This window comes from Salvelinus fontinalis, chromosome 15 (assembly GCF_029448725.1).
Source record: "Salvelinus fontinalis isolate EN_2023a chromosome 15, ASM2944872v1, whole genome shotgun sequence".
In the NCBI taxonomy this organism is placed as follows: domain Eukaryota; kingdom Metazoa; phylum Chordata; class Actinopteri; order Salmoniformes; family Salmonidae; genus Salvelinus; species Salvelinus fontinalis.
In genome coordinates, this window is record NC_074679.1 from 27386606 (window position 1) to 27408283 (window position 21678).

Here is a 21678-nt window from a genome sequence, read left to right on the forward strand (position 1 = left end):
ATCTGTTTGTTAACTTGGCTTTCGAAGACTTTAGAAAGGCAGGGCAGGATGGATATAGGTCTGTAACAGTTTGGGTCGAGAGTGTCACCCCCTTTGAAGAGGGGATGACCGCGGCAGCTTTCCAATCTTTAGGAATCTTGGACGATACGAAAGATTGGTTGAACAGACTAGTAATAGGGGTTGCAACTATGGCGGCGGATAATTTTAGAAAGAGAGGGTCCAGATTGTCTAGCCCAGCTGATTTGTATGGGTCCAGGTTTTGCAGCTCTTTCAGAACATCTGCTATCTGGATTTGGGTGAAGGAGAAGCTGGGGAGGCTTGGGCAAGTAGCTGCGGGGGGTGCAGAGCTGTTGGCCAGGGTTGGGGTGGCCAGGAGGAAACTATATATTCTCAGTATTATGAATGCATTGTGGTTTATTTGGTAGCATTTTGTAGTGTGACTAATTTTACAAATTGCATTAGTACAGTACAAAGTTAGAGTTGCCCTATTTGATAGCTTCCCCACTCCCACTAATCCAGTAGGGAGACCTGAGGTCAACCTACCCCCACCCCCTCCCCATCTTTTACTGCTGAGTGGGAGACCTTCCCAGGCAGTAGCCTGCCTAGCTCACAAACTAGAATCAGGGCGCCCACTCCGAAAAGGTTAATTGACCCACAGTCCCACACGGTGACATGATATCATTGACGTGACGTGCAAATGAGCGATATAAAACCGATCGCGCAAATGTCACCATTCCAAATGTTTTGGTGCAGGCACCCGGCGCCGACCCCGGCTCGATCTACCAGTAATTAACCATTAAATAACATTATTAGTATTTGCATTTATTTAGTATTTATTACTAGAAAACGGTGCAAGTCAATTAACTGAAAATACAATGGATACAAAGCAGCAACAGTATGACGGTTTTTTGATCATGTTGACGATGTTGCGCACTTTGAGCATGTAAAAAAGGGCTGCCTGGGGAGGAGATCACGTGACTTAACCCGGAACTGAGCATCATTTCGTGTTTTTTTGTTGTTGCATCATTTAGTATCGAGCTAGCTTGGTGGTGACTGACTGTAGCGTACAGAGCCAGCTACAGCATGTCTAGATTTTGTGTATTACTAATACTTGTTTCTGTAATTTTTGATTCAACCTTTTCTATTACGTTCTATTTACCGGTGAATCTTAGAAAATGTTTGCGGGAAGAGATCCACAAAGACGTGCTGGTTACAGGCGAATACGAAGTTAGCGACCAACCAAATGCGAAAACCAATCTCAAGGTAACACGTAGAACGCTAGCTAGCTTGCTAACGTTAGCTAGACTGTATCAAATCAGTGTTAGCGTAACGACATGGAAGCCTCGAATATGTAACTTACACCACCTAACTAGTATCAAACAATGCCAATAGTTAGATTTTCACTGGGCAGGTCTGGGTTAAGTAGCTACTAGCGGCTAACCGGTTCGGCTAACCGGTTCGGCTAACCAGTATTAAACAGCCACTGGCTAATGTAGTTAGCTAGCTAGCAAAATAAAATGCTGTCAGCTTGGTTTAACTGAATACTGCAAAGGACTTCAATAGCCATCAATATCAAGATGCAAGTATTAAACATGATGTAGCTAAGGTTTAAAAATGTAAACGCGTTAGCTAGTTGACTTTGATTCAGGCATGTGTCTATCTGGGTCAAACATATGCAATGTACCTACCACATATTTAATGATTTTCCATTTCAGATCACAGATTCATCAGGTCACACCTTGTACTCCAAGGAGGATGCTTCAAAGGGAAAGTTTGCCTTTACAACAGAGGACTATGATATGTTTGAGGTGTGCTTTGAAAGCAAATCCTCCCTAGGTGAGTGTGTTTTTAACCAGATGTGTCACAGATGTGGTCTAATGTAGCAATGGGCCTGGGTTGTTTTTAGTTAAAAGCGTGGAGTATATATGATTAAACAGAATTTGCAGACTTGGCCTGATTTGGAAGTGGGAAATACTAATTTCCCAGCCTGGGCTCATAGACTAGACGTAACACTGAAATTATTATGATATACTGTGTTAGGAATGGTTACATAAGACAGAAGGAAACTTAAAGGAGGGAGGAAGGGATGGTGGATGAGAAGGCGTATAACGCGGACTACTTTTTGCAACTACTAGCTAACCCTTTAACCTAACCTTAACCCAACTCATTTTAGCCAGCTAGGAAACGTTTTCCTTAGTTACCTAGCTAATGTTAGCAACAACAAATTGGAATTCGTAACATACATTTAGCAAATTCGTGGCATATTGTACGGTTTGTAAATAGTACCATATCAAACAAAAATAATTGTGTTGAATTTACATTTATTTATTTATTTTATTTTACCAGGTAAGTTGACTGAGAACACGTTCTCATTTGCAGCAACGACCTGGGGAATAGTTACAGGGGAGAGGAGGGGGATGAATGAGCCAATTGTAAACTGGGGATTATTAGGTGACCATGATGGTTTGAGGGCCAGATTGGGAATTTAGCCAGGACACCGGGGTTAACACCCCTACTCTTACGATAAGTGCCATGGGATCTTTAATGACCTCAGAGAGTCAGGACACCCGTTTAACGTCCCATCCGAAAGACGGCACCCTACACAGGGCAGTGTCCCCAATCACTGCCCTGGGGCATTGGGATATTTTTTAGACCAGAGGAAAGAGTGCCTCCTACTGGCCCTCCAACACCACTTCCAGCAGCATCTGGTCTCCCATCCAGGGACTGACCAGGACCAACCCTGCTTAGCTTCAGAAGCAAGCCAGCAGTGGTATGCAGGGTGGTATGCTGCATACATACATAATATGAAATGCTCTGAGAGCAGGTTGCATTTCCTGGAATGTTTGGCCCCTGTACAATAAGTATTTTCATTCTGCGGTCTAGGTACTGGAAGGGTCCCAGACCAGCTAGTCAATTTAGACATGAAGCATGGTGTGGAGGCAAAGAATTACGAAGAGGTAAGTGCCAACTGCCCATCCGCCTTTCTCCAGTTCCATCTGTATCAGATTTTTTGTGGCTTGCCATGAGTCAGCATGAGGTCTCAACATTAGAAAATACAAACAATGTGAAAAAGACGGCTAAGCTTTCTCCATTTCTTGTTTTGTATTGGAAATTAAGAAAGACTAACTTTCTCTTAACTGTCAACTTTTGAAAGCATTGAAGCTGCTGTGCATTATGAAGACTTAAACATGTTGCAGAAAATCCTTGCATGCTCACACAGATCTTTATCCAGTCCACAATGTAAATGTCATACACTAATTCTATGTCCTACCCTATTAATGTGATTACGTTTATCCAGTAGTTAATTAAGCAATAAGGCACGAGGAGGTGTGGTATATTCTGGATACAGCCCTTAGCCGTGGTAGATTGGCCATATACCACAAACCCAGAGGTGCCTTATTACTATTATAAATTGGTTACCAATGTAATTAGAGCAGTAACAATACATGTTTTGTAGTGTTGTATAGGGTCTGATATACCACAGCTGTCAGCTAATCAGCTGGTTAAATAAAGGCAAAAAAAATAAAAAATAATCACCATTCAACCAGTGCATAATCATGGGTTTATTATGTATGGTGCTCTTTTCAGATTGCAAAAGTTGAGAAGCTGAAGCCCCTCGAAGTTGAACTAAGACGCCTCGAGGACTTATCGGAGTCCATTGTGAATGATTTTGCCTACATGAAGAAGCGTGAAGAGGAAATGAGAGACACAAATGGTAAGTGATGTATGAAAGAAAAGTACAACTTATGGTCCAAGTTTTCACTCTACCAGAAAATGTTCAGTGTTTCATATGATTCACAATCTTTCTTTGGCTGGTCTTGTGAAAGGAGTAAAACCTTGGTTTAAATGAACTCACACCTGTTATTCAGTTAAATATATTTTCCCTCACATTGCAGAATCCACCAACACTCGTGTCCTGTACTTCAGTATCTTCTCTATGTGCTGTCTAATTGGGCTGGCAACATGGCAGGTCTTCTATCTGCGGCGTTTCTTCAAGGCGAAGAAGCTGATTGAGTAAACCCCTCAATGAAACAAGGACCATCATGTTGAGGACTTTTGGGAAATGGTGTTTGCTGTACAATTTGTGAAACAACTGGGTTTTTTTGAATGGGGGGGCTCCCTTTACAATTTCAATGTAAAATGATTTCTTCTTTCAGCTTCAGTCTTTTTACCAGCCCCTCATCTCTGGCACTATTTGTTTTTATTAGAAATACAACCAAATGGACTTCGATACATATTGGTCTGATATTTTCTCATGCAATATTCTTGTTACTATTTTTGTTGTTGTAGTAGATGACTAATACTGTATGAAAATAAACATTACATGTTTAGTGAGTGCACAAAAACTCCCCATCAAACATTCAGATATTGTTATGTGAAAATAACATTTCCCCAGTATGTCAGGTACATGGTTGTTTTTTATTAAAAAACGTTTTCACTTTGATCTCATTTTGGGTGTCTATTTTGTATTTTTCTGTAGCTATAAAGGCATAAAAAAATGGTGAAAAGATCAGCAATGACAATACATTTCTCATTTAATGAGGGAAATCTCTTGGCAGAAATCATATTTAAATTAATATTTTATTATTTGACAATGTAGACATCTATTTCCATATAGTTCCCAGGCTTTGTACATTATTTTCAGTTTTCTTAAGTTTGGTTTGGGTGGTTCCTGTGAAAAAATAATTGTTTCCAAGTAAAATTAAGTTTGGCATAGAGCAAATTTTGATTGTGGCGCAAGACTGTCATTGGTATTTTGTTAAGAGGAATATTTTAGTGGAGCAAAGTACTGTTTTACATAAGTCTGCAGTGACGGCATCATTAAACAGGTTAGCTAATCGTTATTCTGTGTATGTCTATTGCGATACCTCTTGGGCATTCAAGTGACGTACATTTACCATCTGGGCAATGGATGGGTTGCTGTGGGCACACTGGAAGGGCAGCTGGCATGAAGATAGAGCTTACCAGGCTGCAACACTCCTTACGGAGGCTGTCACTGAATTTGATTGCAACTGTTTGCGACTTAACGCCAATTATACTTGACCATGACACTAATTGTACCATAAGGAACTAATGAGCAACTTATACAAAGTATGACTACTGAATAAAAAAGGAATTGAAATGAGATTGAGGAATGACACTCACCACGACATGCAAAGGAGGCGAGGACTTTAAGTACATTAAGAGGCCATGTCCCTCCATGCCAGTTGAACACAATAACTGAGATGAAGTGAATAAAAAACACAAATAAAACACATACCGACCAAGAGGAATTAACTCTCATATCCATATACAACTTATTTGGCGATATTGATCCTTCCTATTGATTGTTCTTTCAAAGGCAGCAGGGAAACCATTGTCTTTTTAAGATAGTGCAAGAGTACAGACTATTCACGCTCACCTCAATCTGCTCTTGAAGGTACTCCTGGTGGGAAGTTGCATGAGAAGAAAAACTGAGGGAAATAAATAGGAATGAGTTGATCATTTAAATTATGGAAATATTGAAGGGTACAATAATTTTGCTTATGAGAGGTGGTATACTTCTCACCTCCACTTTGGGCTTGATGATGGACTGCCTCCCATTGCAAAGTTCCTTGCTCTTCTTCTCTGTGAAACACATTGGCACGTTCTCCATCAGCACCTGGGGATCTCCTGTCTGTGAGAACTGCATCTCCAGGCCCCCTGAAGAACAGCTGGCAGAACCTGTAGGAAGGAACATTCCATAATCCATTGTCAACAGAGGAGAAGCTGTGACACTACCAATAATGAGCCAAAATAGACCCTACTCCAAATTAATGGAGCTATTTCCATGCCAACAGAAATTGTATTTAAATTCCATACTTTTTAATTTGTATTAGGATATTGAATTTGAATTAAATATTTTGGAATTTGTAATGCACAAATTGAATAATTGAATACATTAATTGATCTTGTATTTCATGATTTGAAACTGAATTGAATGAATATAGCATTCAGTTTTAAAATTCAATTTAAATTTAATTTGACATTCAAATTCAATATTTATATATTCAGTTTCAATATGGTAAAAATTGCATTCATTGTATGTGTATCAAGTTTACAAACTATTATTACAAGTTGATCAAAGTTTTATACAGTTGAAGTTCACATACACTTAGGTTGGAGTCATTAAAACTTGTTTTTCAACCACTCCAACCATTTCTTGTTAACAAACTATAGTTTTGGCAAGTCGGTTAGGACATATACATTGTGCATGACACAAGTCATTTTTCCAACAATTGTTTACAGATAGATTATTTCACTTATAATTCACGGTATCACAATTCCAGTGGGTCAGAAGTTGACATACAATAAGTTGACTGTGCCTTTAAACAGCTTGGAAAATTCCAGAAAATGATGTCATGGCTTTAGAAGCTTCTGATAGGAATATTGACATCATTTGAGTCAATTGGAGGTGTACCTGTGGACGTATTTCAAGGCCTACCTTCAAACTCAGTGCCTCTTTGCTTGACATCATGGGAAAATCAAAAGTAATCAGCCAAGACCTCAGAAAAAAAATGGTAGACCTCCACAAGTCTGGTTCATCCTTGGGAGCAATTTCCAAACGCCTGAAGGTATGGGAAAATCAAAAGAAATCAGCCAAGACCTCAGAAAAACAATGGTAGACCTCCACAAGTCTGGTTCTTCCTTGGGAGCAGCCTGTACAAACAATAGTGCGCAAGTATAAACACCATGGGACCACGCAGCCGTCATACCGCTCAGGAGGAGACACGTTCTGTCTCCTAGAGATGAACGTACTTTGGTGCGAAAAGTGCAAATCAATCCCAGAACAACAGCAAAGAACCTTGTGAAGATGCTGGAGGAAACAGGTACAAAAGTATCTATATCCACAGTAAAACGAGTCCTATATCGACATAACCTGAAAGGCCGCTCAGCAAGGAAGAAGCCACTGCTCCAAAACCGCCATAAAATATCCAGACTACGGTTTGCAACTGCACATGGGGACAAAGCCATACTTTTTGGAGAAATGTCCTCTGGTCTGATGAAACAAAAATAGAACTGTTTGGCCATAATGACCATCGTTATGTTTGGAGGAAAAAGGGGGCGGCTTGCAAGCCGAAGACACCATCCCCAACCGTGAAGCACGAGGGTGGCAGCATCATGTTGTGGGCGTGCTTTGATGCAGGAGGGACTGATGCAATTCACAAAATAGATGGCATCATGAGGGAGGAAAAATGATGTGGATATATTAAAGCAACATCTCAAGACATCAGTCAGGAAGTTAAAGCTTGGTCGCAAATGGGTCTTCCAAATGGACAATGACCCCAAGCATCCTTCCAAAGTTGTGGCAAAATGGCTTAAGTACAAAAAAGTCAAGGCATTGGAGTGGCCATCACAAAGCCCTGACCTCAATCCCATAGAACATTTATGGGCAGAACTGAAAAAGCATGTGCGAGCAAGGAGGCCTACAAACCTGACTCAGTTACACCAGCTCTGTCAGGAGGAATGGGCCAAAATTCACCCAACTTATTGTGGGAAGCTTGTGGAAGGCTACCCGAAATGTTTGACCCAAGTTAAACCATTTAAAGTCAATGCTACCAAATACTAATTGAGTGTATGTAAACTTCTGACCCACTGGGAATGTGATGAAAAATAAAAGGTGAAATAAATAATTCTCTCTACTATTATTCTGACATTTCACATTCTTAAAATAGTGGTGATCCTAACTGACCTAAGACAGGGAATCTTTACAAGGATTAAATGTCAGGAATTGTGAAAAACTGAGTTTAAATGTATTTGGCTAAGCTGTATGTAAACTTCCGACTTCAACTGTATGTATTATCGGCTGATATTGACCTTTTACTGCTATATCGGTATTGGAAGATAATTCAACAGATAACCAATATTTACACTTTTTAATTTCCCTGCTGTAAAACAGTATATCAGCAGATATTTTGGTATCCGTAAGTTTTGTCCCCCCAAAAAATCAGAATCGGTATCGGACCCAAGAAAACAAATGGGTCTGGCTCTAGTGACATGAGTTTATGTGGCCCATCTAGCCAGGCATTATTCTGATATTTTTTAGTTTAGGGGATGTCTCACAATATCTATACATTCTACCACTTTTGCAGTAAATCATTTTTACACTAGCATCCGTTTCATAAATGGGAGATATTAGAGGTGTGAAAAAACATGGTTGTGTTTTGTTCTACCTCGGGTAGAGGTATCTCCAAAGAATTGGAGGCCTTTCCACTAGCTTATTTGACCTCCTCCTTGAAGAGACACATCCAAGTCACAGGACCAATACCTAGGCTTTAGCTAAGCAGGCTAACAAAGTCTTAAGCCAGTCACGTTACCCTTATAATGAATACCCTTGCCGGAGACTTGAAACGAACACATCTAACAGGGAAACCAAACTGGCCACGTTGCATGTGCAAGCATTGCAAAATAAATTGGTGTACATTTTATTCATTATATATAATTTAATCCACACTGCTCGTGCTTGTCAATGTTGCCGGATGCTAAAATAGAACTTTGTTCTATTTGAGACATTTGACGTGTTGTACATCCCGGCTCTCCCATCTACTCATTGGCTTTCACAAGCATACAAACCAACGTCGGTGCTTGAATGACCAACAAATAGAGATTTATCAAAGATTAACTAAAAACTAACTAGGATTCAATTTTATCTGTAGATTGATCATTGTAGAGAAACACACAATTGTGTATGACTCCGGGTCACACAAAATACAAAAATCCAGCATAAAAAAGGATAATATGCGTGTAAAGTAAAATAACAACCAAATGTTTATCTCTCAGGTCGAACTAGTCAACAGCAAGCTAGGTAAATGCCCATGAATGTTTCATGTGTGCTCGACATGCTCCAAATTTATACAGTTGGTTCACATTTGAACTTGGTATTTTAACCTGCGTGTCAACGCACACACACATGGATGGACACACACGTGTGGCCATGTGTAACACAACTAAAACATGTATTCAGGTCTCAGGCAAGGTTCTCATCACATAGGCATGGATCACATAATCACACTCTTTTGATGAGTAACCTTGCTGGATCTTGAAGACTTGTATTAGTGTAGCAGATGGAGATCTGTGAAACTCACTCCTCAGCCTAAAGTGTCGCTCCTTGTGCAATTGAAGGCCTTTTATAATAGCACATGGGTTGGAACACTTCAGGAGGGCCGTCACATGTTTTCGAGGCAAAGGTCCTGAGTTCGAGTCTCCATATGAGCTGAATCAAGGGAAAGCAGTACTCGGGTAAGCAGCATGGTCCTTTACATTAGTGGTTCCCAAACTGTGGGGCGCACCCCCAAGGGTGTTATCCCTATAGGTTTTAGCTAAGTGGGTTAACACATTATTGTGACATGCAGGAAACCTGGTTCGAACCAGTCAGTCACAAGAGCAAGATTAAATAGGGAGTGGAAAGGCTATCCTTAGAAGGGCTATGACAGGGTTTTTCAACTATACTCTTATGGGGGCCAAATTCCACCCAGGTAGCTAGGACCCAGGTATCTGGCTGGCCAGCCAGACGCACCTAGCTGTCTAACCGGCCAGCCGGACCTAGCTATCTGCTTGGTAGGTAGGTCCGGCCGACCAGAAAGCTAGATTCGGCCGGTCTACCTATCTGGAGTTTTCCCCAAACGTATTTATCTTACTGAAGAAATTATGGTATTTTTCTAATTTCTCATTCATGCACCTCTGGTAAATATGTGTTCGGCCTTGATTTACAGCTAAAGAACAACTGAAGGCAGAAACGAGGCATTCATTCACAATCTATGCCATGTCCATGTTCCAGCAACATGTGCTGTGCAGGGCCAACCACCTATCCAAGACAATGATGAACACTTGACCTGCCCTCACTGTGCTTGCCAGTTTGCCCCAGGTCCAGCAGAGCAACATATCCCCAAGTGTCAGAAGAACATCAAGAGCCACCCTCCACCTCCCACCACCGCAGCTGACAAAAGCAACTCACCGCCCTCTGCCACTGACAGAAGCCAAATCATTTGCAATGCTTCATATTTTTGATGTTTATAAAAAGCATGCAAAACAAAATAAATTTTTATAGAGCAAAAAACATGTTTGTTTGAAAGAACATCGAGAATTTTGGCTTTTGGAGTAGTTTTTAGCAGGGGCGCAACTTTTTGTTTTAGAAGTGGGGGGGACATAATTATTATTATTTATATATATGTGTATATTTTGTTTATCCAGTCGGACAAACACTCCAAACAGCCTATCCGACCGCTCAGAGGCGTCCGCATGGTCCTGTATCACATTCCAATGCTAACACTGGGGGGGGACAAAAATGCAACTTCAGAATGTGGGGACGACGACATTTCCCCCCCGTCCCCAGCGAAAGTTGCGCCCCATGTTTTTAGTTTACATACATTATTTTTCACATTACCTTTGAAAGTGGGGGGAACTAGAGTAAACTTGTAACTATTTAAATGTCATGCCTAATTGTAAATACTAGAAATACAGTGTCTGATACTGCCTAACAAAATGAAGGACAGTATGCAAAAGGGTTCAAATGAAATTAATAAAAAAATATATATTTTGCTTTGTCTGCAGTGTTCGGTTCAACATTGAATTAATTCGACCAAAATGGGTTGTGTTTTTATTTTTTACATGAAGCATAAAAAAAAGGTTCCTCTGTGAATGGTGGAAAGTTAGACAACTGTAACATCTTACACCCACTCAATTGCATAGGGTCAGATAAGCCATTGAAACAATGGATTGCAAAAATAAACACAGTATAGGCATGATATCAACATCAAACAAACTGTATAAAATGCATATCCTATTCTAAAGGCACATTTTGCTTTATATTTTGTGCACAATTCATCACAACAAAATCTTTGGTTCAAAGAGTATGCAAAAGCACTAAGGAATAGGGACATCTTTTTCTCTTGCATGGACAAAGAAAATTCCACCAGTGTTGTACTGTATCAATTAACTGCACAATAACCTAAAGAGTTGCAAGCTTATAAGCCATTGGTAAAGGACACTTAAAAACGTACATACACACACCACCCAGAGTAAAGAAATACACCAAATCTGAATATTACACTTTTCACAAATAGTGTAAAAATAATGATTAAATGAATACTCAAAAACAGGAAAAATGTCATAGAAAAAAACACAGTATTACCATGAAGTTTACGAAAACAAGCTTTTCTCAAATTCTAGGACTTGAACTGTTCTCATGACATTAAGTATTACAGAAGGAAGATTGCAATTTGATGGTTCATTTCCTCCACTTTAAATACTAGTTCAAACAAATTCAAGGTTATCATCTTAAGGCAATAAAAAGACAAGTGATTGTCTATAATGAATCAGTAGTGTGAAAAGTGAACCTCACATTTCACATGCCATTTTTGCAGATACAGTCTAGCAAGCTGTTCATGAAAGACACAACATTGTAAATACTTCAATGTTAAAACTAAACACATCTTTGGTAAATTTAATATAAAATATACTATATCTGGTATAGCTTTCTAAGGCTATATTTGATATGCATATGAAGAACATTGGTAGGTTATCAAAAATAGGGCTCAGGGCTTTCCAGAGGAATGAGCAAAAAACGCAGTACTTTAAATTCACATTGGAATAAACACAAGAAATAACTGCAAGATAAAACAGGAGGATATATATATCAAAAACAATGGAAGAACACCAAATGATCTTCTCTCTACAGTAAGCTGTGCCCATTTGTGATCATCAATTAAAATGTGGGACAAAACGCAATCCTAGACCTCAGTTGACAGTAGTCAGTCAGTGACAACATTATCATTACTACCAAAGTATTACTCATATTTCACACTAGTCTACATAACACTGCAAGAAGTTGGTTGCTTAATGTTGAATCAAGCAAAGATGTCAGTCTGTCTGTGTCCAGATCACAGCAGATCAGTTGCTGTAGGCCTTTTCCTGTCACCGTCACTTAATTATAGCTTACAACATGGAAGTGTTCATACAGGGTATCTCTCATGTATATTTATACAACGTTATCATGCAGATTGGATTATATCGAAGAAATATGATGTAACGCAATGTGAAAAGAAGCGAGACCTCTCTTGCAAGTGGATGAGGTCAGTGGGCATCCATTAATCAGCTAGCTGTTCCTAGTTAAGGAGAACACAATTGACTCTCAGACTATTCATCCCTTTAGTAATTTCTTAAACCTACTTCTCCCTGCCGTTCACCAATGGAACTGGCTTGCTAACATATTCCTCTTCTCAGTATGGCCTAGCCACTCCATCTACAGGACCTGTTTGGATGGACTTAACTGCACAGAGCCACCACCACTCACTACATAGTATAGCACAGATTCAGGTTTTTTTCTCACGGATTTGCCCCATCAGATCTGTCCCCGTCATGATTGGAGGCTCCTCCCTGTCCCTCCACAGGCCTGTGACCAGATTGGTGGTTGCAGTTATTTTCAGTTCCTCCCTCTCGCAGGGTCAGACGGTTGATTGCTGTCCAGAGTCTCTCGTTCTCTTTGAGCTGATCACTGAACTGTTATCATAGAGAACAACACTTGATAACACTTATCTGTCTGCATAGCAATGGAGTTGAGCGGTTTTACAGAATAGGGACTCGACTCTGTGTTACTTCACAACTTTGCTCACAGGTGCTAGACAGTCTGTAGTGAGTAACGCTTACCTGCTTCTGTAACAACTGGATGGTTGCCTCTTGACGATTGACTGTCTCTCGCAACTGTAAAAGAAATAGCAACTGTAACAGCATAAGACTGCACCAGACAGTAGTCTGTGAACATATCGCAGCTCCTCGTGTTTGTTCTGTGTTTCTCTGTAGTTGTTGCGATATGTTCACAGACTACTGTCTGGTGCAGTCTTGTGCTGTTACAATCTGTGTAAGGGCTTATATTGCACATACCTGTGCTACCTCACTGCTTCCTTTGCAGCAAGTTGGTGCCTCCCCTTTCTTACAGGCTCCTGCCTCCTCAAAACCATTGACCCTGTCACAGCCCATACGAGCAGTCTAAACAAACAACATTTGGTTAGGTTGAGGCATTGGCATGGGGATGTAGTCAAGTATCGAGGATCCAGACATGCGGTGGTCATTACCGGGAGCTCTTTCTCAGTGGCGGCAGCAGCGGCTGCAGCCTTCAGCTCCTGCAGCTCCTCGTAAGGCAGTGTGACGCTTTCGGGGAAAGAAGGAGCCACTGGGCCAGGCATGGAGCCTCTAAAATCCTCTGGCATCGGGATGAACTCTGCATCCTGTAGCTCCTGTTAGGGAGGATGGACAGGGAGAGACACAAACAACATTCAGTGGCCATAACCCTCTCTGTTTTGGCTTTCATTATGCTTTGTGGTTTTGATTACAAACCTTGCGCAGCCAGAAGGGGCAGGAGCTGTCGCCGGTCTGGTTCGTTAAAGACATCATGGAGGTCTCGATGCGTCGCTCGTCTGTGTCGGCCTCCTTAGTGCCCCCCAGACCCCCTTCACGCAGCCCTGTCTCTGAGCCTGGCTCACTCTCCAGATCCACAGTTGTGGTAGAGGCTTGGCCTAGCCCTTAGTGTGCACCGACAAACACCAGGACATACCACATGGTCAGTACATTACCATACGGGTATAAAACTTTGTACATGTTCAGATTGTGAATGTAATGATAATGTAACCAGAGAGAGCATGGCCATCTTACTTACCACAGCCAATTGAAAGTCCACTGCTGTTTGAGCGTATAGTTTTAGAGTTGAGAACCTTTTCTGAAACAGAACAGAATCAATCAATCTGAACTGTATTTTTCAACAAATGATTAGCTGGTGTTAGAACAGAAGTAAGTGGCTAGTGGCTAACCCATGATGAGAATGGTGTGCCAGCCGCGACAGGAGAGGTCTGGCACATGGTGGAGGGAGCCGAAAATGGGTCGTGGTAAAGCAGGGCAAACCTCCGAGCCAAAGCCCTTGTCAGCGGGCATTCCCAGGCGTCCGTTTCCTGCATTTCCCCAGGCAAAGATCTGATTGTCTGAAAGGATCAGAGAGAAATAATCTATTGGTCCACAGATAATTAGCCAATATCCTTCCAGCACATGAAACAGGAATCCTGTTCCTGAGGTGCTACCAGTATTCTCCATACTTTTGAGTCCTACTCATGTAGGTCAGAAGACTCCCAGCTAACAGAATAAAGCAAGAAAAAAAAGCTGAATATAGAGTGCATACGGAAAGTATTCAGACCACTTGACTTTTTCCACATTTTGTTACGTTACAGCCTTATTCTAAAATGGATAAAAGTATTTTTTCCCCCAAATCAATCAACACACAATACCCCAAAATGACAAAGCAAAAACAGGTTTTTAGACATTTTTTCAAATGTATTAAAAATAAAAAACAGATACCTTATTTACATAAGTATTTAGACCCTTTGCTATGAGGCTCGAAAATTGAGTTCAGGTGCATCCTGTTCCCATTGATCATCCTTGTGATGTTTCTACAACTTGATTGGAGTCCACCTGTGGTAAATTCAATTGATTGGAAATGAGTTGAAAATGTATACATACACCTGTCTATATAAGGTCCCACAGTTGACAGTGCATGTCAGAGCGAAAACCAAGACATGAGGTCGAAGGAATTGTCCGTAGAGCTCCGAGACAAGATTGTGTCGAGGCACAGATCATGAGAAGTGTACAAAAAATGTCTGCAGCATTGAAGGTCCCAAGAACACAGTGGCCTCCATCCCAGCCCGGCAAAACTGAGCAATCGAGGGAGAAGGGCCTTGGTCAGGGAGGTGACCAAGAATCCGATGGTCACTCTGACAGAGCTCTAGAGTTCCTCTGTGGAGATGGGAGGACCTTCCAGAAGGACAACCATCTCTGCAGCACTACCAATGAGGCCTTTATGGTAGAGAGGCCAGACGGAAGCCACTCCTCAGTAAAAGGCACATGACAGCCCGTTTGGAGTTTGCCAAAAGGCACCTAAAGGACTATGAGAAACAAGATTCTCTTGTCTGATGAAACCTAAATGGAACTCTGGCACCATTCCTACGGTGAAGCATGGTGGTGGCAGCATCATGCTGTTTGGATATTCTTCAGCTGCAGGAACTGGGACACTAATCAGGATCGAGGGAACAGAGAGATCCTTGATGAAAACTTTCTCCAGAGTGCTCAGAACCTCAGACTGGGATGGAGGTTCACCTTCAAGCAGGACAACGACCCTAAGCACACATCCAAGACAACGCAGTAGTGGCTTCGGGACATGTCTCTGAATGTCCTTGAGTGGCCCAGCCAGAGCCCGGACTTGAACCCGATCCAAAATCTCTGGAGACCTGAAAATAGTTGTGCAGCGATGCTCCCCAGCCAACCTGACAGAGCTTGAGAAGAGAAGAATGCAGAGAAGAATGGGAGAAACTCCACAAATACAGGTGTGCCAAACTTGTAGGGTCATACCCAAGAAGACTCAAGGCTGTAATCGCTGCAAAAGGTACTTCAACAATGTACAGAGTAAAGGATCTGAATACTTACATAAATGTGATATTTTATACATTTGCTAAAATGTCTTTGTCATTATGGGGTATTGTGTGTAGATTAATGAGGGGAAAAACTATTTGATCCATTTTAGAATAAGGCTGTAAAGTAACAAAATGTGGAAAAAGTCAATGCACTGTACACACTGAACAGTATATGACAACAACATGCTGCAACAGAGAATGTTCAAGTTTAGTTGTGTTTCTGACCCTTCGTGGCTGCGATGGTGAAGCCATCTCCACAAGACACTTTGCTGACCACCTTCCCCCCGAAAGACCCCAACAGCAGCTGGACACCCTGGTGCTTCTTGAAGTCCTTTACACCCAGCTGACCGTACTTGTTGCACCCAAAGGTCATCAGCCGCCCACGTTCTGCAATGTCGGAGTTCAGTCAGAACCATGTTTTGATATAAAAATCAATATACTTCCCACCTAGCTATCTAAAGATGAATGCACTAACTGTAAGTCACTCTGGATAAGAGCGTCAGCTAAATTACTAAAATGTAAAAAAAATACATATAATAATTGGGGGCTCAAAGAAAGAGACAGGAGAGAGTCTGGTCGCTGTACCGTCAATGGCAGCAGTGTGAGTCTTCCCAGCTGAAATGACTTGGATCTTATACCTGGCCAGCTGCTTGACCAGAGTGAGTGTGGTGGTGTATGGTATCCCCTGGTAGGCCTGACATTGGAAAAGGAGGAAAACTTCAATTCTCCACCATTACTGGTGTTATTCCTTATTTTAAAGGAATGAGTAGAGCCTGTGAGTGGATCTTGGTATGAGGAATGTGGTGCTGTACCTCTCCAGGAAGGTTTTTGAGGCCAGAGACTCCCAGGTTCAGACCCAGCTTGTTCAGATCATTGTTCCCACAGGCCAGGACTTTACCAGACTCTGTCAGGAAAAAGGTTCCGTCAAGGCCACAGGACACGGATGAGATGATGGCTCCTTTGGGGATCTCCACCTGTGAATGTCAGACGATACACAACATTATGCTTCCTACTGATTTAAACGGTGGACTCAAACACATTTCCACTCATTTGTCTCGACAATAAAATTGAGACGTCATTGCCCCTTTCTCCATAAGCATATTTACATGATATGTGTTCAAGCTCTCTGCTGAAAAAGAAAGGGCAGGATCTTACTTGCATGGGTGAGTTAAAGTCATCCTCACAGTCCAGGCCAAGACGCCCTGAGGAAAATAACTTCAATGAATTATGTTCTGCATCATCATAGCTCCATCTACTGGCCAAGATAAGGGGGGACAACGGATAGGATATGGAGCTTGAGAGAAGCATGGTGGTAGACATGAAGTACTACCTTGTCGCTCAGTATCAATGCTCTGGTACATACCATGCTCTCCACAGCCCCAGGAGTAGATATCTCCACTGTGGGTCAGCACAACCACATGGTTGTCCCCACAGGACACCTGCCTGACAGGTCGCTCCTCAAAGAAGTCCAACAGCACGGGCTCTAGCACCTCCATGCCCTGCTCGTTCTCCACTCCAATACAGCCGTAGTAGTCAGAACCAAACATGTACATCTGGTCCTCATCTGAAACCAAACACATCAACAGCATGTCGTCAAACAAGACCAAATCGTATTGTATGACACAGGGTAGCAAATTGCTGTCTGAATTGTTTATCTCTGTTGTAAAAAACCAACAACAGAGCCCTCCCATTGTAAACATCCTATTCTACTGGCACAGAAGTAGTGCTCCACACAGACACACAACTCACCAGTGACACAGGCGGTGAAATCTGCTCCACACGCGACCTGACGGATGGCCTTTCCCTGGAGCCTCTCCACCTTGCGTGGCTGCCGGTACGAGGCCTGGTCTCCATGACCCAGCTGGCCCACCATCTTGGCCCCACCTTGGACACTCTAAAATGGAAGCAGGACATCAAAGAGCACATGTTTAATCAACAAAAACAACTTTAACATTTTTGTCATGTATTTTCTGCCTTGGACTTAAATGAACAGCATGGTACTCACAGCCCAAGTGTACAGTTCTTTCTCCACGGTAACCACAGCAAAGTGGGTCTCCCCTGCACAAACATGCTGGGCACCGCTGCCTCCTTTAAAGGCATCCAGTTTCTGGGGTGTGAACTTTCCCCCTCCCCAGAAATACACCTCCCTAGAGCGTGTTGTCACTACAGCAACAGGGCTCTCAGTCACTGTGCTCAACCTATAGACAAGTCACAAAATATCTTAATTAAACAAAATCATCTTACAAATACCACATTTACATGATTAGGTGAGAATGTGTTCAACATACTTTGGTTTTTTCATTGCTGAGTTCAGCAAGGCAACTCTGTCCTCAAGCTCCCTGAAACAAAAATAGGTTGTTTACACAATGAAAACAGCAGTTTTGATGATGTCTCTACACCTATTTGAACAATCACATCATCTTCTCAATCTTTCAGACATCCCACCACATTCTCTCCCCTGTTCACCAGACTCACTGATTGCGAGAGGAGATGATTGGCTGGTCCAGAATCTCCTCAGCAGTGGGTCTCTTTTCTGGATCCTGCAAATCAATGTATCTTACATTACCATCCATCACACATCATTCTGCATATAGACAATGTGTGGTAATATCTTATATGAACTGATTCCCTACATATGCTTTGGCTGATGCTAAATTCTATCGCACTGACGATGACAGCCATGAAAGACTGAAATGACAGTATACTGTACACATTGCTGACGGGTTCCTCACCTGATCTAAGCATTCGTACACCAGCTTGATCAGCGCCGAGGAATACACATCAGAGTTGACCTCCATGGTCCAGTTTCCCTGCACTATCTTCACACACAGGTTCAGCGGATTCTACATGGACACAAGCAGCAACAGACAACCGGAAACGCATTACAGTGACATCAACAGAGCATAATCAGTCAATGCCATGTATTTAACATTAGAACAAATGATAATAGCAGGCAAATGTGTATCAATTAGACAATGGGGGTAAAAGATAAGCATGGCACATACCGTAGCATCAAATGTTCTGGTCAGAGTTAAGACTTCAAAAATGACACAGCCCATAGCCCAGATGTCTGATTTGAAGTTGTACTTCACACCTTGACACAGTTCAGGAGACATGTAGTATGGGGTTCCTACACACTAGATTAATACAGGAAAATGCACAAAAAAGTAACTTAGATGTTATCTATACCTTACACAAAACTAAATGTGAATATGCATAAAACACTTGCAAATAGAAATAGCTTGAGTGAGTCCTAATCAAAGAATTGCAAAACTATGGGTATGAAAAATATGCACAGTAAAACATATTCAATTGTTCTGACAAAATATTTCATATTCCCATGGATTCTAAAAGTGTATTGCAATGAAAGCAATTTATATTCAAAGCAGCAGACATGCGCAGCCTCATAATATACTCTATGACATATGCTCTAGCTATCCATATGGGCCATCATCAGAAAATAATGGCACTGCTCAAGGTCACAACAGACAATTAGCTGCACACTCGCTGCTGCCACTTCTGACTGCCTCCATCACACAGAAGTCATGTCCCTGTGGCAGAGTGAACATCAATTGATGAAGCTGACTACAGATACAGCAGTTACACTCAGAGAGAGACATGTAGACCATGCCCACAAAGGGACAGAACAACCACACTGCTCTCAGGACTTGATTTGGTTGAGTGCTCAGTCTGCCCACCAAATCTGTTAACTGAATTTGATCAGCATACACTCTGTAATAAGCTCTGTGAGCTCGTTTTTTGCAGCTTTATGTAACTGAGATCTGCTTGGTCAACGTAAAACAGACCAGAGAAGCGCAGCTTTCCAGGTTAATACTTCAATGTAACTTACAGTCTCAGCCATGGCAAACTGTGAGTCAAGCTTCTTAGCCAGCCCGTAATCACCCAACTTAATAAGGTTGGTTTTAGTTAGGAAGATATTCAGCGTCTTGATATCCCTTCAAGAGAAGAATAAAATAGGTCAAAAAATAAAATAGTGACCAGATCAAACAATGAGCACTGTTGTATTAATAACCAACACAGCTTACATACAATACTCATAATCAAAGCATATTGTAGCACAATAAAGGAGTAAAGCCCGGACCCAACCCTGGTATTTACCGGTGCAGGATACCAGCCTTATGAATGTGAGCCACTGCAGAGGCGACTTGGTACAGGTACCATATGACAACCTGGGAGTATTTAAGATGTTTAAGATATTAAAAACTGGTGGGGAAAAGATTAAGTTGAATGTTCACCATTGTTCCTAACTAGGGCAAAGTCAGAGCCATTATGTGTCTTTAGGTACAATACACTCTTACAACATGTTGGGTTTCATTTTCATACCTCCTCAGTGAAGAGTTTCCCCTTCTGTTGGTTGATTTTATCATAAAGATTTCCTCCTGAAATTGAAAAGACAGTTGTTTTTTTCTATTGTTACTGTAAATGCCAGACAATTGGGGCAATCATATTTCAGTTGAGCCAATATCAATATCATTATCCTATCACACAAAATATTATGTTGAATAAAGACACTTAATAATACATCTTTAATATCCCAAAAGTATTTCATACAAATACACTAACACCAAGTGATAAGATGCTGCCATATCTCACCATTGCAGTATTCAAGCTCAATGAGGAGAGTGTCCTTGTCCATGAAATGGTTGAAGTAGGCTATGATGTTGTTGTGCTGTAGGATGGAGAGGATGCTGATCTCGTTTGTGACATCCTTACGCTCTTTATCTGAGAGGCAGTTCAAGTCCACCTCCTTCCACACCACCAGAGAGTTGTCCTGTAGATCGATAGACAGGGAACAGACAGAGAAAGGTCAGTACGAGATCAGAAAGACTTTCACTGTGAAGGCTAAAACAAACAACACTCTGAGACCTCAGGCAGCACAACTTTATTGCAATGTCCTCCTCAAAGTTAAACAAAATGAACTGTATTCCTTTTATTTTTCTAGTGTGCTACTGCTAATAGAAAATGTACTAGGATAATAATAAGATAATAATAACAGATGCTAAAACATGGTATATACATGTAGGCTCTATTCAAACAAACTATTATTTTAGCAAGTAAACTAAAAGGTTAAAACTTTACAAAAGGTTGTCGATTTCCTGCTGTTTTCATATAAATACAAACCATACTTTGTCCTTAAACATTGCTCTAGTTGTGCAAAGATATGGGGATAATAGCAGTTTTGTCAAATGGCTTGAGAATGTAATAAATCTTGCTCTCATGCAAGCATTTCCCACTGGGGTATGAAAACTAAAGTAGACTATCTCAGAGGCTACTGGCCATGTTTGGTGAGTGATTCACACAGCATGCAGGGGAAGCTATTGTAGATCACTAATAAACAGGCCTAATATGTCTTAACAAAACGGTGTGTGTGTGTGTGTGTGTGTGTGTGTGTGTGTGTGTGTGTGTGTGTGTGTGTGTGTGTGTGTGTGTGTGTGTGTGTGTGTGTGTGTGAACAACATTGGCAGTGACACACACAAGCATATTCCTGGGATCTCTCCAAGAATTATAGAAATAGATCTTGACCTGCTTACCTCTGTCCGTCTGTATAAGGTTGCTTCGCCAAATGCCCCTCTTCCAAGGATACGGATTGGAATGTAATGTAACTTTTCTTCCTCGCCGCTGTATACTGACGTCGATCGCCCACTGGCGACAGATTCACTCCCAGAATCTGAATATATCGAGGCGTAATGCCTTTCGTAGTCTTCAAGTGACATTTTGAGTATAAGTAAAGCTCGCCAACTATTTACAAATTAATTTCGTAAACAAACTCGTAAAATATATTTCCTTAAAATCCAATTTGGGGGAGTAGAGTTCCAGCTAGGAGTAGGCTAGGCTGCTGCACAGAATATTAAGCAGCAGCAATAGCGTGCAACAGAGTTGCAATAGTGTTGTTGATTTGCTAGCTACAGTTACCAAGTTACCAGGAAATCTTTTGGCCTAGTCTCCCGAAACCTTTGGACGTTAACGTTAATGCGCAGTATTACAATAACCATCTCTCCTGATCTGATAATCGTTACTAAGTTGTCTACTGTCTGCAGTTTACCCACTTTACTAACTTTACATTTAGGAAGCTGACAGTACCGCACACTAGACTGTGCCACAGCGCAATAAGGAGTCCATCTTTTCCATGTCCATGCATTGGCAAAGATGGAGAGGCGAAGCGAGAGGCTCAACTCAACCGCACAAGAAT

The 21678-nt window shown here is 41.5% G+C and overlaps 2 protein-coding genes across 2 annotated transcripts; one reads left to right on the plus strand and one right to left on the minus strand.

Annotated features, from left to right (window-relative positions):
* Nucleotides 1-1013: 1013 nt before the first annotated feature.
* LOC129811672 (transmembrane emp24 domain-containing protein 10-like) lies at nucleotides 1014-4444 on the plus strand. The gene is made up of 5 exons (XM_055863167.1): nucleotides 1014-1263; nucleotides 1716-1836; nucleotides 2884-2957; nucleotides 3589-3715; nucleotides 3897-4444. Exons 1-5 carry the CDS (start codon nucleotides 1084-1086, stop codon nucleotides 4016-4018), a joined length of 624 nt encoding a protein of 207 aa, XP_055719142.1. The 5' UTR covers nucleotides 1014-1083; the 3' UTR covers nucleotides 4019-4444.
* A 6158-nt stretch (nucleotides 4445-10602) lies between these two features.
* On the minus strand, nucleotides 10603-21627 carry LOC129811673 (serine/threonine-protein kinase Nek9). The gene is made up of 23 exons (XM_055863168.1): nucleotides 21020-21627; nucleotides 20082-20259; nucleotides 19812-19867; nucleotides 19587-19657; nucleotides 19318-19423; nucleotides 18473-18604; nucleotides 18200-18310; nucleotides 17943-18007; nucleotides 17756-17806; nucleotides 17473-17665; nucleotides 17217-17361; nucleotides 16831-17031; nucleotides 16623-16669; nucleotides 16280-16441; nucleotides 16053-16161; nucleotides 15693-15854; nucleotides 13821-13988; nucleotides 13670-13729; nucleotides 13351-13535; nucleotides 13089-13250; nucleotides 12898-13002; nucleotides 12664-12717; nucleotides 10603-12516 (listed from the first exon to the last, which is right to left on the minus strand). Exons 1-23 carry the CDS (start codon nucleotides 21200-21202, stop codon nucleotides 12343-12345), a joined length of 2880 nt encoding a protein of 959 aa, XP_055719143.1. The 5' UTR covers nucleotides 21203-21627; the 3' UTR covers nucleotides 10603-12342.
* Between the last annotated feature and the right edge of the window lie 51 nt (nucleotides 21628-21678).

Coding starts and splice junctions, on each gene's coding strand:
- LOC129811672 (XM_055863167.1), top strand. CDS start 1,084: ATGTCTAGATTTTGTGTATTACTAATACTTGTTTCTGTAATTTTTGAT. Junction 2,958..3,588: donor AGGCAAAGAATTACGAAGAG/GTAAGTGCCAAC, acceptor TGCTCTTTTCAG/ATTGCAAAAGTTGAGAAGCT. Junction 3,716..3,896: donor GGAAATGAGAGACACAAATG/GTAAGTGATGTA, acceptor CTCACATTGCAG/AATCCACCAACACTCGTGTC.
- LOC129811673 (XM_055863168.1), bottom strand. CDS start 21,202: ATGTCACTTGAAGACTACGAAAGGCATTACGCCTCGATATATTCAGAT. Junction 19,868..20,081: donor TGAGCTTGAATACTGCAATG/GTGAGATATGGC, acceptor TTTCAATTTCAG/GAGGAAATCTTTATGATAAA. Junction 15,855..16,052: donor TCACACTGCTGCCATTGACG/GTACAGCGACCA, acceptor CCGACATTGCAG/AACGTGGGCGGCTGATGACC.